The 12,957-nt window shown below is 45.9% G+C and overlaps 1 protein-coding gene across 8 annotated transcripts in view; it reads left to right on the top strand.

Annotated features, from left to right (window-relative positions):
* TRIP12 (thyroid hormone receptor interactor 12) overlaps positions 1-12,957 on the top strand; it is a 2,051,777-nt gene that overhangs the window by 575,593 nt on the left and 1,463,227 nt on the right. For all 8 annotated transcript variants that reach the window (XM_069618297.1, XM_069618300.1, XM_069618299.1 and 5 more), the window contains 2 exons: positions 8,670-8,762; positions 9,003-9,164. In XM_069618297.1, coding sequence (XP_069474398.1) covers positions 8,670-8,762; positions 9,003-9,164 — 255 coding nt within the window. The remainder of the gene's footprint in view (positions 1-8,669; positions 8,763-9,002; positions 9,165-12,957) is intronic.

Consider the following 12,957-nt stretch of genomic DNA (forward strand, 5'->3'; position numbering starts at 1 on the left):
ATTTCTGAGAATTCACCCTAACACCCTATAAAGGTATTTGCACCGTCACCAATCAGAATTGGTCCTCAGGTGGATCTGCAAACGAGAAGGCGGGATGGGTTAGTAGGGTGAAGATGGAGTAGGATAGCGAGTGAAGTGGTGTCCTGTTGGCGGCTTCAGTTCAGTTTTCACTGTGCAGTGAGCTTGGGTGCGAGTATCGGATCAATGTCAGTCATCGTGTGCTGTTGGTGCGGCTAATGTGTTTGTCGGTGCAGTGTGTTGAAGTGTGTGCCATTTGCTGTGCAAGAGGTGGTTATGTGGTTTTTTTGTGTGAGTGAAGTATGCTGAAACTAGAGCTTTTTTGGTTAGGGGGTTAGATATCTCGCAACTCAACATTTTCAAATTTGGCTCAATGCTTACATTTGAGTGTCCTGGATAATGGGCGAATGGCTTAGGTTTCACAATATAATAGGTTTCAAATATAATATACAGAGATGGAGGCTACACCTAGATTTGAGAGTCCTGTATAGTGGGAGGGAGGCCTAGGTTTTTATAAAGCAGCAGGTTACCGAATATAATACAGTGGGTTTAGTATTATAACAGACACAGATGGCTTGTTATCCCAATATTTGAGAGTACATTTATAGTGGGAGATTGCTAGTGTTGAGCATCCTTTAAGAATGATGTATTTGAACTTGGTGGGGTGGGGTGTCTAGTCCCGCCTCGGGTATTGATTGGTGCTGTAGATTAGCAGTCCCCTACTACCTCGTAATTCCGTCCTGGTCTAGCTGTATATTTAGTTTTTTTTTGTTTCGTCCTGTCATAGCGATCCATCTATTGGCGAGTTTGGTATGCCATAGGGTGTCCTCCTTAGATTCTGTTCATAGTTGATTGCTTAGTGGGGTTTGGGATCAGTTTCTTCACTCGTTGTTTCAACTATGTGTGTGCTCCCCTGTAGGTGTTCATCTAGTAATGCTGTGAAGAGCCAGGATTTGAAGAGTTTTCTGAATAGTTGGTGATTTCTTGTGTAATGCATGTTATTTGGAAAGTCGTTCCAGGTTTTTGGTGCTAGGTGAGAGAAAGAAGAACTTCAGTTTTCTCTTGTTGTAGGGTTTTGGTTCCAAACGGATGTCGTCGTTTGATCCGAGTGTCCTTGTTGGGGGATGTAGGCTTAATTTCTCTCTCAGGAACTCTGCTCCTTGGTTGTGGTTTGCTCTGTGCGTGATGCACATAGAGTTGAAATTGATTTGCTGTTTTACTGGTAGCCAATGTAGTGTTTTTAGCGCTGGTGTGATGTGTTTTCTTCTGGGTGGAGTAATCTGGCCGCCGCATTCTGTATGCATTGTAGTTTTTTTATTAGAAGTTCAGGCATAGCCAGGTACAGGTTATTGGTGTAATCTACTCTGGACATGTGAGTGATGACAGTAAATGTTTTGTTGGTGAATGACAGGAATGGTAGGATGCTCACTCGAAGGAGAAATAAGCATTTCTTGAGTAGAGTGTTTACTTGTGGCTCTAGAGTAAGTTTGTTCATCAGGGCACCCAGGTTTTTTTTTTACAGTCGACGATGGGGCTAGGGTTGTACCGAGTTCCCTTGGCCAAGGTATGTAGTGGTTGTCGCCTCCATTCTTTGTGATGATCATCATTTCTGTTTTGCCTGGATTGAGTTTGAGGTAGTTGGAGTTCATCCATTTGTATAGATCACAAAGGTTCTCTAATGTTGTGTTTTCTTCTCTTGTGTCTTGTATTTTGAAGACTGTTTATATATCGTCATCGTAGTTGTAGCAAGTAAGACTGTCTTTTGATGATCTTGATTAGTAGAGATAGGTAGATGTTGAAGAATAACGGGGAAAAGGATGATCCGCATGTGGATTCTCTTAGGTTGGATTTGAAAGGTTTCATCCTTATGGTCTCCATTTGTTAAGGTTATGATCCACAGTAGGGTGTTCTGCTGGTTATTCCCAGTCCTTTCAGTATCATGATGAGGATGTCATGGTTAACTGTGTCGAAGGCCGCAAATTCTTGTATGTGTGTTTCGAGCAGTTTAGCTAGATACGGGATGTTGGAGATGGGTCTGTAATTGGAGAGGTCCTCTATATTTCCTGCTGTATCCTTGTGTAGCAGTCTGATGTACTCTGATTTGAAGGATTGGGACACTGTCCCTGTTGAGATTGAAAGTTTGAGGACATTCCTGTGGTATTTCATGGGTGTTCCTTGTTTGAGGATTGATTTGTAGATGTCTGGAGGGTTAGTGGGTGTCGGGGATCCACAGGAGAACCAGATTTGTTGCTTTGATTTATCAGTTTGATGAAAGTCTCCACTGATATTTCGGGGAAGCTTAGGAGTTTGTTTGGGCGTTCCTCAGAAGGGTAGGTGAGCTCCGTAGTCTGATTGCATGGTCTGTTTTGTAAGGTTTGTTGGATGATGATTTTGTTTTTGAAATGTTCTGTTAGGTCATTGCATAGTTTCATTGATGGAATTGGCATGTTGCGGCCAGTGTTTTTTGTTTTACATTTATAATTTTACTGTTCTTTTTGCATGTATGGTGCATTGAACATTCGGTTGTCGTAGTGTTCTCTTTTTGGTTTTTGTATTATCTTTTTATCTGAGCGGATATGTTGTTGACATTTCAATTTATTTTCACTGAATTTTGACCTCCATGCTAGTTCCAGTTTGTTTTTTCTTTTCATGACGCTGAGTAGTGGGGTGAAACATTTTGCCATTGCTCTTTTGTATGAAGGGGTGAAAGGTTATTCTTTGGCAATTTCGTCCATCGTTGTTGTGATATAGTTTTGGATTAGAGCTACTTTGTTGTCCAGGTCAGCTTCTTCCATACTTGTTGCTTGTGGTTTTTGTAAGTTCCAGAAGTTCAGTTAGGTTGGAGTTTTTGATGGCTCTCCAATTTCTTTTCATGGTGATCAGTGGTTTGTCTTGTTGCTTCTTCATTAGGGTGGTCGGTGTGATTATGAATGGAATGATTTGGTGGTCGCTCCAAAGTATTTGAATTGGTGGTGCCGTGGTAATTAGTTTTTTGTATTGGTGAAGATTGCGTCAAGTGTATGCCCTGCCATGTGGGTTGCTCCTTTGACTAGTTGTATATTCATTTCTGCTAGTTGATTGGTTAGAGCTTTTTGTGTGGTTGTGGTTTCTTCATCGAACCAGATGTTGAAATCTCCGAGTACGATCAGATGATTATGCTCGATGGATAGGTTTGTGATTGCTTCTGTGAAGGCGTCTACAAATGTTGCATCGCAGGTTCGTGGTCTGTATATCAGTGTGAATTTCAGGTTTGTTTTGGGGTTGAAATCTTCACACTTTTCTTCAATGCTCCTGTCTTTTTTCAACTGTTTGGGGGTGTACAGGGAAATGGGGGGGGTTCTTTGCTTGTCTGTCAGTGGTGTTGGGGTATCGAGACTGAGGTTGTCGCAAGGTATGGTATAAGATGTAAGGATTTTTCTCTTAAGATTGTTCTGTTGAGAGCGGTGTTTGGTGGGGTGTGTTCTGCATTCTCAGCCGCTTCTTCTGGGTGCAGTTGAAATTGTGTATCCGTATTAGTTCTATGTTCTTGCTCTTTGTCAGTGTCCATTTCTGGGTCGCAGCATTTTCGGGCCTCAGTGGCTAGAATTGGTCTTGTGCAGAGTTTACAGAGCAGATGGCAGTCTGTCGTGTCCTGTGCTTGGGACAGTTTTGATGTTTCCTCTAATGTTGCTATGCCTGGGTGCCGACGACTGCGGTCTGTCCCTTCTGTTGATTGGTTAGGTGTTTTTCTATAAGAGCACTGTCTCTGGGAGTGGGGTAATTGGTTGTTCTTGGTTGTCGGGCGGCCTAGGACTCAATTATGGTGGTTATTGATGGGGTGCCCTGAGGATTGAAGTGACATGGTAGTGGGAGCCTAGGTTTCACTGATGTTCTTATAGAGTAGCACACATTATTTGATGCCTTCAATTGAGATACCTAGACGGCAAAGAGGCCCTGGTGTCCAATGGTCGCAGGTAGTGATTAGAATAGCTAGATTTGAGACACCTTTAGCGCGCAGTACTTAACGCCTCGATTTGGGAGTCCTAGTCGGCGAGCGAGAGTCCTGGGTTTTAAATGGTAGCAGGTGGTGATTAGTCCCCTTGATAACGGGGGGTGGCCTAGGTTTCAAAGAGGGGCAGGTAATAGTGGAATACCTAGATTGGACGCGCCTAGACAGTGGGATTTACTGCCTGTATTTAGTTCATCTAGAATTAAGGCTCCTGGGGAGTGGGAGAGAGGTCTAGGCTTCAGACAGTAGGACACAGCGCAGGCTAGTATTCATCACAGTACGGTTTCAGTGTGATATCACCAAAACTCCAGGATGTGACACCGGTAATCAATCGCAATACCATCAGTGTAGTGGCAGTTTGCACTCGTAGCTCTATCACAGTGTGAGGCTCTCCAGATATGAGTCTGGTTAATATGAACAATTCGAGGGGATTGGGTCCTCTGACGTATTCCATATCTATTACAGCAATCACCACAGCTGTGCTGCAGTGATTACTGTCATAGATGTGGAATACGTTGTCGGACCATCCCATCGAAAGAACGTTACCAGGTAAGAGACTAACTTGTTCTCTGTCATACGTCGCAGGCTAGCAATCGCAACACTATCACTGTGTGCTGCAGGCTGACATTCACAGTTTGATCAGTGTGGTATTCTCTAGATGTAATTAAAGTCAACACTAACAATTCCCTAGGGTGCGACGCAGGTCAGCACTCACAATATTGTCAGTGTGGTGCAGGCTATCATTTACCGCACTATAGTAGTGTGGAGCTGTCTAGATGGGAATTCGGTCAACACGAACAACCCTCCAGGGTGCGACGCAAGCCAGCTACCACAGCACTATCACTGTGTGGCGGAGGCTAATATTCACTGCATGATCACAGTATAGTACTTAAATATGATTCTAGTCAGTGTTACAGAGAATTCTCCGAAATGTGCGACTTCCCTTCTACCTTGGAGATCCCCCAGCTCTTTTTGCTGGCCTTTAGGACTTTTTAATTTCTAACATGCATCGAGAGACCTTTTTCCCCACTCAGGTATTTTTCTGTGATTTGGACTTTTTCTTTTTGACTTTGGTGTCTGACAAACTCCATAGGCATCACCTGTACATTGTCACAAAGCACCTTCAGTGCAGTGATGCAGGGAAGTCTTCCATATTTCCCAAAGGTTTAAATACCTCCTCTTGGATAAACTACTGTTTCCAAGAGCAGTGAAGTGAAATTGACTTTACTTATATTTTGTAACTTTCTAGACCCAGCACACTATCTTAAAATAGGGTGCTGAAGGGGTTACTTAGTATCCTCTTTGTCTAGTTTTCTCATGTAACATTTTTTGTTACCTTTTCTACAATTAATGGCTGGTGGCAGTGGTTTACTTTTTCCTACCATTGTGTGTTTTTACCGCGGGCTGCAATTGCAGCTGCAGTGTGACGCCCATGGGTACCCATTTTGTCAAAATGGCCCTGGTCTTTTTTTTGCCATTTCTTGTTGGAAAGGTCCTTCTTGATTTACTCTGCGCACCAAACCAGGTTTGGTCCCTTTGTTTGTTTTGTCTTTGGCGGGATTCACTGGTGAAGCCAACCTCCTGGCTCCAGCGTGTCTGCCAGGGGCTGGAAGTGGGGGAGGGGCCCGAAACTCCCTGTGCTCGATCCCCTTGGTTACAGGAATGCACCCAAAGGTGATTGGCCGGCTGGCTTTCCTTGGAGGACTGCCACCGTGCTGTGAGCGACAGCTAGGCTGCAAATGAATGGGAGAAACATGCATAAAAGGCGAGGCTTTTGTCTTGGAAGGCAGAGTCGACCACTGGACGACGAAGGAATCTGAAGAAGAACTTGGAAGAGATGCTTGCTGCATCTCCTGGACCGTTGGTTTGCCCGGTGAAGTCCTGCTGCATTGCTGAAGCTCTGAATTTATCTTGACTAGAGAAGCCCTGCAACGGACGACTTCGCCCCTTGGGTTGGTGGGACCAATCAACCCCAAAGCAAACTCGTCTGGACATCCTCTCTGAGCTGGCTGTACGTCCATTGCTGCTGCAGGAATAGATTGCCAGGGAGAGGAACACTGGATCGAGTGGATTGGTTTTAAGTCTGACCGAGCTACAGGAAGATCCTCCAGACTCCCATGAAGCAGGACTGACCAAGCCTGATCACTTCAACAGAGTGCTGGACCCCAGATGCGAGGAAAGTCCCTGAAGGTATCCGAGAACGGCGAGGAGCTGAAACTGCGAAGTGCTGCTGATATGAAGTTTGCCCATTGCTGCCCCCAACCTTCCATTCATAGTGCAGGAGGGCCCAGACGTCCTCCCTCTTGTCCCCACGACTGAGTCCCAGGAACAACAGGATCTGCAGACCTACACAGGAACAGAAGCCAGCCTGAAGCGGTTTTCTTCAAACCAGAGGCCTGTAAAACTAAGGGGTTGCTTACATCTTGTTGTGTAGCCTTGCTAGTTCTCACTTTGGACTTGTCTTGGTTGCTTTGTAGAGTTGCTTGCAGCTTTGCCTCCCAGCTTGTGACCCTACAGTGATTTCATTTTCTTCAGATTTTTAAAACTTTGCAAGACTTTTATTTACCTACCAGAAGTGCTTCAGCTCACCTAGACTTTTGCTCAATTAACATTGTCTGGCCTTGCTCCCTGAAAGTCTCTTATTACCTCTGACTTTGTGCTTTACCTTTCCCCCATGGAAGGGTTAACTTACTTTGCATTGGAGGGTTCCAAAGTACTTATCTGTTTAAGAATATTTGTTAACCATTGTTTTATTCTCTCCTCTTTTCCTTTTGACACTAACCTCAGTATTCCTCTAAATGTACCAGTGATATATCAATGTCCACAGTGTCCTAGTTATTTATGTCACCTGAGGGTTTAGGAAGTGTCTGTGTGCCATCCCCAATGGGTATCTACTGATTGATTGAAACTGTGTGTGTAGTTTTGAAGTATATTTTTGTTAAATATAATTGCTCCCTTCTATAGAAGGCTTATTCAACTGACTGTTGAGTGTAAGTGTTAATTTGGATACTTGTCACTGTGAATTTCTGTGTAATAACCCTACAGCTCACATTGACCCCTCTTGAGATGAGCTTGGCTGCTCACTCTACCAACTTGTGTAGTACATGTTTTTTCCAAAGGTTGGATTCACTATTGCCAGGAGGACAAGGCTGGTGCAGTCTCCCACAGGGTACTGCATACAATCTTGCCTAACAGTCACTAAGAACAATTCTCTAAGTTGCGATGCAAGTTAGCAATCACAATACGAGTGCTACAGGCTAATATTCACAGTACTACTATAGTGTGGATCCCTCCAGATATGAATCCAGTCAACATGAGCAATTCCCCAGGGTGTGACGCAGGCTAGCAACCACAATACTATCACACTGTGGTGCTGGTTAAGATTCAGTGTTATCACAGTGTGGAGCCTTCTAGCTATGAATCGGGTCGCAATACTATCGCAGTGTGCTGCAGGCTAACATTCACACTATGATCGCAGTGTGGCACCTTCCAGATAGGACTTGAGTCAACAAGAACTTCTCTCCAGGGTGCGGCGCAGGCCAGCAACCACAACAATATCACATTGTGGCGCAGGCTGACATTCGCAGTACTATTACAGTGTGGAGATTTCTAGATATAAATCAGGTCAATGTGGACAATTCTCTAGGGTGTGACACAGGCTAGCAATTCCAGTACTATCAATCAGTGTGCCCCATGCTCACATTCACAGTACTATTACAGTACAAGTTAAAGTGGTAGGGTTTCCACGGTAGAGTGATTTCCAGGGTAGAGTGATTGCTCTATCCTTCACCCTGACCAAAACTACCTTTTAGTTGTAGCTGCTGGTTGACGGCTGGCAACTGGCTTTCCCTGCTGAAACATGCAGACTGTTTGGAGCCGCCAATGAACGAGCCACCCTTTGCCTTGGGGCCCTTTGCCTTGGGGCTGCACAGGCAGAGGCCCTGGCAAGGTCAGATATGACTGAGATACACCAATCAGGCGAGGGGGGGTGGTTGTCAAACAATGCGGAAAGGGTCTGCGAAGGAGAGGGACACTGGCCCAAAGCAGTCCCGGGGGCCTTTCCACTCCCCTGCTAGGATTTCCTTAAGTGGCGAGGCGGCATTGATGAATGATCTGGATTTGTTTTGTGCGTCTATTTAAGATTGAGTGGTTGGAGCTGTATGAGGTCAGTTAAGCACATTTCTTAAATAGTGGCATCAAAATCAGGTCAGTGTGTTTATAACATCAAACTTTTATTGCACAGACTTTTATTTTGAAACCTGTTTTTTGCCTAAGATGTGTGGATGCTTACTTCTAGCGATGCAGTTATACACTGTCGAAAGACTCTTTTTCTAGAGAATTCAGTTGCGCCAACACAATCCTGAGCCAATAGTTAAGTTTACAGAAGTTTGAGGGCCAGTATTGCCAGTATACTTTTATTCTGGTGAGTGCTGTGAAAATGCAGCATTAATGTGTATCCAAGTCTTGGAGACAGTGACTAAAGTAAATGCAATACCTGTGAAGGTTTTGTTTTACACTCGGACCTCACTGTCAATGGCCAATGTTGTGTGGTAGTTGAGCTCTGAATAGGGCAGTGTAACTTGTTGTTCTTCAAATGGAGTACATTTTCTAGTCTTTTTGAGAAAATTGTCTAAACTACTTTTTGCACCCCATATGTTTGTAGCTGCAGGTTATTCAATGTATTGATGTAGCAGAGCAAGCACTAACAGCGCTGGAAATGCTGTCTCGAAGACACAGTAAAGCTATTTTGCAAGCGGTGAGTTTTTATCTTATTTTATGCCCTATGCTATTCTAATTTAGCTGGTTGACAAGTGCAAATAGTTCTATTTTGAGTTTATTTTTAGATTGAATATGGCTATTTACTACGGATTGATAAGATTGAAACGTTTAGTGTGATCGCTTAAATAACTGATGGCAAAGAATTATTTTCATTACTTATTGAAATGTTTCCACTTCATGGTACTGTACTTACTTTAATGGATTCTCTCTCTTTTAGGGTGGATTGGCGGATTGCTTGCTATATCTTGAGTTTTTCAGTATAAATGCACAAAGAAATGCTTTGGCGATTGCTGCAAACTGCTGCCAAAGCATTGGCACAGATGAGTTTAATTTTGTTGCAGATTCTCTACCCTTGCTCACACAAAGGCTAACTCATCAGGTAAGAAAGAAATGTCAGTTTTGTTGACATATATTTGTATTTATTATGTTTATATAGCACCTTACGCCAAAGCGCTTTACATTATAACAACAAAATACGTTGAAGGTAACGACAATAGAAGCAGTTTACACAACATGAATCAAACCAATAAAACAGTATGTAGAACAATTTGCCTATGATGATTAACGAGAAAAGGAGGGGGTAAAGAAGGGGAGGCAGGAGGGGGACAGGATGGGGAATAGGAGGAGGATGCAAGAGGAGGTGAGGAAGCGTAGGAGGAAAGGAGCAGGTAGGAGCGGTAAGAAGGGGAGACATGGGAGAGAGAGGTGAAGGGAGGGATAAGGGTGTCAGGGTGGGGAGAGAAGAGATTTCAAGGAAGCACGAAAGGAGGAGAAGGTGGGATGGAGCGGATAGAAAGAGGTAGGGAGTTCCTGCAGGGGGCAAGGAGCTGAAAGGAGCGGAAACAAGAAGAGGCACATGGGGACGGGGGAACAGTCAGTCAGGAAGAGATCGGAAGATCGGATGTAGAGGGAAGGGGTGTAGAATGATAGGAGAGAGGCGGGAGAAGGAGGAGCAAGATTGTGAAGGGATTTAAAGACAAGACAGAGGAAGTGAAATTTAAGTTGGGAGTGGAAGGGAAGCCAGCCAAGGTAAGAAAGCGAAGAGGAAATGGAGTCGTGAGGAGCAAGAAGACAGAGGGTACGGGTGGCAGGAAGTCCAAAGAGGAGAGAAGAACAATAGAAAAGACTAGAGAAGATGATGGAGGGGATTAAAAGTTTAGGGGCAAGGAAGGTGAGAGAGGAGCGGACTTTACGAATATTGAAAAGGTGGTAGCGACAGGAACGAGAGGGAAGGGGAAATGTGGTGGATGAAGGAGAGGGAGGAGTCAAAGTGAATGCCAAGGTTGCGAGCCTGGGGAGAGATGGGAAGATTAGAGGGGGGAAAGAGGATAAAAGGGGGTGGGAGATGGAGGGGGAAGAGTGTTGGAGGGAAAGAATAAGATTTCAGTCTCATCAGTGTTGAGAAAGTGGGATGACATCCAGTTTTTAATGGCAGTAAAACAGGAAGAGATTAAGGTGGTCAGGAGTAAAGGAAAGGAAGAGCTGGGTGTCGGCGTAGAAATGGTGAGAAATTCCAAAGGAAGAGATGATGGGGGCGAGAAGGGAGGTGTAAAGAGAATAGAAAAGGGCCGAGAACATCCTAGTCCAAGGGGAGGATAGAGTATGTAAGACTGCCCCAAGAGAGACAACAAAAGAGCGGTAGGAGAGGTAGGAGAGCCATTTGAGAACTGATCCTTTGAATCCAAAGGAGGAAAGAGTCTTGAGAAGTAAGGGGTGATCGACTGTATCAAAGGCAGCAGAAAGGTCAAGGAGGATGAGGACTGAGGATTGCTTAGGGTAGCGAGCGGTGAGGAGAGTGCTGAGAACATAAGTGAGAGCAGTCTCAGAGGAGTGTTTAGGGCAGAAGCCAGATTGGGAGGGGGGAAAGGAGAGAAAGGTTAGTGACAAAAGCTGAGAGCTGAGAATAGGCTAGTCGTTCAATTATTTTAGAGAGGAATGGTAGAAGCGAGATAGGACAGAAGTTGACAGCAAGAAGGGGATTAGCAGAAAGTTTCTTCAGAACGGGGATAATAGTGGCATGCTTGAAGGCGGAAGGGAAGGTAGCAGAAGAGATATTGAAGGAGGTTAAGTAAGGAATGAGAAGAGGGTAAATCTTTGGAATAAGGAGGGTGGGGAGAGGTTTGGAAGGGGCAGCAGTAGGGTGAGATTTGGACAAAGAGGGAGACATTGGGAGGAGTGACAGGAGAGAAGTCAGACATTCAAGCTGAAGGGGAGTGGAGGGAACGGGAGGAGGGGAATAGGACGGGGAACAATTAATGTTTTGGCGAAGAGAGAATTTTGGAAGAGAAGAAGTTGGCGAAGTCAGGAGAAAGGGGAGACGTAGCTGATGGGTCAGGAGTGGGCGGGGTGTGAAGACAAAGGGTGTGAAAGGTGCAGTGAGGATGAGAGGCTTGGGAGTGGAGAAGGTTAGGATAGTAGGAGCGTTTAGCCGAGCTAAGGCAGGAGTCGTAAAGATTGGTAGGAGAAATAGGAGGTTTGATTAGATAGCGAGGGGCATTTGAACCAACTTTGCTCAAGGCAACTGAGGAGATGGTGCATGGACAGAAGGTGAGGGGAAAGCCAGGGTTGAGAAGGTTTGCATTTGGGACAGAAGGAGGAGAAGAGGGTAAAGTTGATCGAGGGTGAAAGAGATGGAAGAGGACAGAGGATAGGGCTTCATTAGCCGAGAGAGAAGAGAAGTCTGGGAGGGAAGAGGGGAAGAGCAAGTATCGAAAAGAGAGAAGGGCTAAGGTTGCAGAGATCTCGTCGAGAGAAGGAAATGGGGGAGGGAAAACAAGTGGAAGGAAGGAGGGGGAGTAAGGGAGAAGGAAAGTAAAGCATGATCAGAAAGATAGTTGGGTAGGGTAGAGACTGGGGAGTAGGATGAATTGAAGATAAGATCAAGAGTGGAACCAGAAGAGTGAGGAGGAGCGGAAGGGAGAGAGGAAGTAGGAATTAAGGATGGAAAGAGGGGAAGGTTGAAGGGAAGTGGGGAGGTGAAGGTTGAAGTTGCCGAGTACAGTGAGGGGGGCAGAGAGAGGGAGGGAGAGATGGAGAGGTGGTGGTTAAGGTCATCGTGAAAGGAGGAGAGGGGGGGGCCAGGAGGTCTGTAGACGATTCGTAAGGAAATAGGGTGAGAGGAAGTAAAAGATTTGTACAGGTATTCGAAAGAGGGGAAAGTAGGTAGAGGCAATGAGGAGGTAGAAGAAAGGTATTTAGGGTGGAAGAGGAGACCAATGCCACCGCCACGACCAGAAGAACACGAGACATGAGAAGGAGAGGAAGAGGTGGCGAGAGAGGCAGGAACAGTAGAGTTGTGAAGGGGATTCAAGTTTCGGTTATACATTGGAAATTAAGTTTCAATCGGAAGAACATATCCAAGACGGCTGCAGTCTTATTGCAGAGGGATCTGGCATTCCAGAGAGCAATGTAGATGAGACTGGAAGGTTGGAAAATGGGGGGGGGGGTTAGATGAGGTTGGGACGATGAGAGGGTTGGAAGGGGAATGGGGTGAACTGGGGAGGGGATTGAGGAGGGGAATGGACATGAGGATTAGGGGGAGAGAAAGGAGAAGAGGGAGGGGGTTTTAGGGGGAAGAAGGGGCGAAGAGGGCAAAGAGTAAGTAGGACGAGGAGAGTGGAGACTAGCAGTACGCATGACCGAGGGGAGAAGAGTACTGTGATAGAGAGTGAAGGGAAGGAAGAGGGTGTAGTGAAGAAGAGGGTGAAGGGGAGGAAGAAGGCGACAGTGGGCAGAGGGATAACGCCAGGAGGTCGCCAGAGGGCCCAGGTTGCGGCAGGTGGTTTGCGGTCCGGTTTGGCCCAGGAGCAAGCAGTCGGGGGCTGGAATAGGCTGGGGCCCAGGTGGACAGGTGAACCGAAGATCAGAAGGGTCCAGTTGGAAACACGCGGTCTACGGGAAAATAAGGAGCCCTGGAAGGGGCAGAGAGCCAGAAGACAGGAGGGGCCCAGGTGGTAGCAGGCGGTCCACAAATCAGAGGGGCCCTGGTGGTGTCGGGCAGCTCATAGGAAATAAAGAGCACTGGTGGTGGCAGGGGTCAGCAGACAGGAAGGGCCCGGGTGGTAGCAGGCAGACCACAGATCAGAAGGGCCCAGGTGGTAACAGACTGCTCATGGGAAGAAGAGTCCTGGAGGTGGAAGGGGGCCAGCAATCCGGGGCCCCCAGGTGGTAGA

Source organism: Ambystoma mexicanum, chromosome 10, assembly GCF_040938575.1.
Source record: "Ambystoma mexicanum isolate Mex_15411 chromosome 10, UKY_AmexF1_1, whole genome shotgun sequence".
NCBI classification, from domain to species: Eukaryota; Metazoa; Chordata; class Amphibia; order Caudata; family Ambystomatidae; genus Ambystoma; species Ambystoma mexicanum.